This window comes from Anarrhichthys ocellatus, unplaced genomic scaffold (assembly GCF_004355925.1).
Source record: "Anarrhichthys ocellatus isolate YVR2014 unplaced genomic scaffold, GSC_Weel_1.0 scaffold106, whole genome shotgun sequence".
Lineage (NCBI taxonomy): Eukaryota > Metazoa > Chordata > Actinopteri > Perciformes > Anarhichadidae > Anarrhichthys > Anarrhichthys ocellatus.
This window is the reverse complement of record NW_022280136.1, coordinates 323,332-326,391: the sequence shown is the minus strand read 5'-3', so window position 1 is coordinate 326,391 and position 3,060 is coordinate 323,332. Positions and strand designations below refer to the sequence as shown.

Genomic DNA, 3,060 nt, shown 5'->3' with positions numbered 1-3,060 from the left:
CACACACACACACACAAAAGCTCAAAATGTACTTTTCTCCTCTACTAATATTCTTCACTTCTCCTATAACCCCTTAACGCTGCCATGTTCTTTATGCTTAGCTTGCTCTGCTTTTTGATTGTTGTTTCTCTTTTTCTCCCTTTTTTTCCCCTCCTTCACTGCTAATCCCTCTCGTCCCCTCTCATTTTTTCCCCCTCTGCCAATCTGTCCGTCACTCCATCTCTGTTTGTGTCTTTTGTCTCCCATCACTCCCCTCTGTCGTCCTTCTCTCTCTCTGCCCATCTCCCGCTGCAGGACTGAAATGGAGCTTTATGCAAGTCTCCCACGGAGGTAGTCGCACTCATTACCGAATGTCTCCCTTGATACTAATGTAACACAGGCGGCGGTGGCGCACTCGCACACACGCATGTCGCACAGATATGCACACGAGCGCAAACGCACGGTTAAACATCGTTGGATCGGGGGAGAAACGCACTCACAGCCCCCCCCTCCATTTTTATCGGCCACAGATGTACGAGTCGGTAGGAATCTGCAAACACGGACAAATGAGTTCCAGCGTCGCCGAGCGTGCACGTTTCCGTGCTCGGCTCCGAACACGCTGGATAAACTCTGGCCTCATGTTTGTCTCGCTGTCTCCAGTTGTGCTGCTTTGTCCCCTTTGGCCAAACCGTAATGAGACAACAAAACATCGAAGGGAAGCCGTGACAATTTTGTTTTTTTTACGACTACGGGGAAGGTCTGCGCACATACATTGTCCTCGAATGTCCCGCAAATGACATGCGTGCCTTCACTAGAGCCCCGAATACCCGTTAACGGTGCCTGTTCGTTCCAGTTAGAAACCAGCCTGAAATAAGAAAAACAAACAATGTGATTAATTAGGGCTGGGCCAGTTTTAATTTCGCGTACGATATGAATTTTTCATATACCGTCATACCGGTGCACAGCCGAGGCAACTTCTGTCGCTCTTCAACAGGCAGCAAAATATATTGTTCGCTGCTGAGAGAGCTGCGGTCGGAGCTAGTTGTCTTAAGTGTATTGAGAGGGAACCCTAGTCATGGTCATAACTTTATAACAACAATTAACAACCCACAATGAATGCTCTTTAACAGGGCAAAACACCACGACACAACAGTTTGTGACACATGAACAATTTGTAACACTAATAATTGTACATTTATAAAATTTCCCCGCCGAACTGCATGCTGGGTACAGCTCGCTAACAACAGTCTGCTAACAGCTGGGAGAGACTCTGTCGCACCAGTAACATTACATTAAAGAACAGAAAAGAGCGATGCAGGATGAACAAAGACTGAACAACAAAAGGTATTTTGGTCAGACACATATGCAACGCTGATTACCATGTAATATGTGTGGTATTTGTAATAAATGTACGTTGGTACATAGAGGGTGATAAGAAGCTGTACATGGAGGGACTTAGGACCCAGGGGAATGTAGGTGAAGGAAACAGGAAGTGACGGAACGGAAGACACGCCACACAAACAGCTGTTCACCGCTCGCTGGCCGGTTGACCGGCAGGTTCTTTTCGGCGTTAATTAATTAATGCTTTAACGCAGAAAAACAAATACCGTGATATACCGTGAAACCGCCAGAATCTTACAAAATACCATGATAGCATTTTTGGTCATGATTAATCTCAAAATACAAGACATCCCTCTCACTCCTTTTTCTCCCCTCCTTCGAGAATGAAACCAACCTCCTCCTCTTTTTCTCTCTCTCAGCTCCAACAAGCGCAAGTCCATTGACGACAGCGAGATGGAGAGCCCGGTGGACGATGTCTTCTACTCGGGCCGCTCCCCGGCGGCTGGCAGCAGCTCCCAGTCCAGCGGTTGGCCCAATGACGTGGATGCAGGTAGTCCGGCTATAACACCCCCTATCATATCCTGCATGCTTTCCAGACACCTTTCCCTGGAGCAGGGCCGAGGTCCACATCATGTCAGATGATTTGATTCTGATGTCTGAAGTGCAATACCCAGATAAAAGAAGGAAATAACACTTCGATGGAGGCGCTCAGCAGCTTTACATCTAATTTTAAAGCCCTTGAAAACTTATTTATTTTTCTCAGAAATTAATGAAATCATTTTGACATTTTGGGAAATATTTCAGCAGCCGCTTAGCTTAGCACAAAGACTGGAAATGGGGGGAAAACAGTGAGGCCAGTTCTGCCTCTATAATTAACAGTGTTGGGGGCAGCATGTTACAGTCATATATATATATATATATATATATATATATATATATGAAGCCTAACAAAGTAAGGTAATGCAATTCTAGTAGTATTTTGGTAATGTTATTTGCATTTAGTATGTTGTGTAACACGTTATTTTTTTAATTTGTAGTATTATTTATTTATTTTTTTTTCATTTATCCACTTGGCGTCACTTCCGCCAGTGTGCTACCAGAAAAAAACACTACAAGCCATAAACCATAAACCATGGCAAGCCCATACAAAGTATGGGGGCAAGCATCCACCGGTTGTTGCTCCTGGTGAAAAGAACAATGTCAAACACACAAAAAGTGTAAAACTATACGTGGTATTTCTTGACCGGGTGCAGTAACTTCCTGGAGTCGTTGGTTTTTGTACCGAATTAACAAACAAGAAATAACATGTTAGTTGTAGCGCTTTAGAGATGCTGGGAGGTAGATTTGGTCCCCTTTGGAGGGAGCCAGGCTAGCCCCCTCCCCCCCATTTCCAGTCTTTATGCTAAGCTATGCTAAGCTAACCGGCTGTACAGACATGAGTGGTACCAGTCTTATTCTTTCTCTCCAAACAAATAAATGGATTTCCCCAAATCTTGGAACTATTCCTTCAAATATTCATGGCTAAATAGACAACAGTTTAATTAAGTTCATAAAGAAAAACATCCTTAGCTGTTAACTATTACCATTGCTTGTAGTGGTAAACCGATTGACAAAATGTGTTTTCAGGGCTTTTATTACAGATTTTTCCAGGTGTTAATTTGACACTAACTGACTTTGAAATGGACCAGAAGCCACAGCTCACCTCCTTCCCTCCTCCATGTCCCTTGACCCCCCCCCCCC

General features: G+C 44.3%; 1 protein-coding gene across 2 annotated transcripts in view; it reads left to right on the top strand.

Moving 5' to 3' along the window:
* Positions 1-6: 6 nt before the first annotated feature.
* LOC116399230 (nuclear factor 1 X-type-like) overlaps positions 7-3,060 on the top strand; it is a 12,284-nt gene continuing 9,230 nt past the window's right edge. The window contains exons 1-2 of one of the 2 annotated variants that reach the window (XM_031876217.1): positions 7-330; positions 1,740-1,870. In XM_031876217.1, coding sequence (XP_031732077.1) covers positions 302-330; positions 1,740-1,870 — 160 coding nt within the window. In that variant the 5' untranslated portion in view covers positions 7-301. Of the gene's footprint in view, positions 334-1,739; positions 1,871-3,060 lie in introns of both variants that reach the window. The other variant, XM_031876216.1, reaches the window with a different exon arrangement.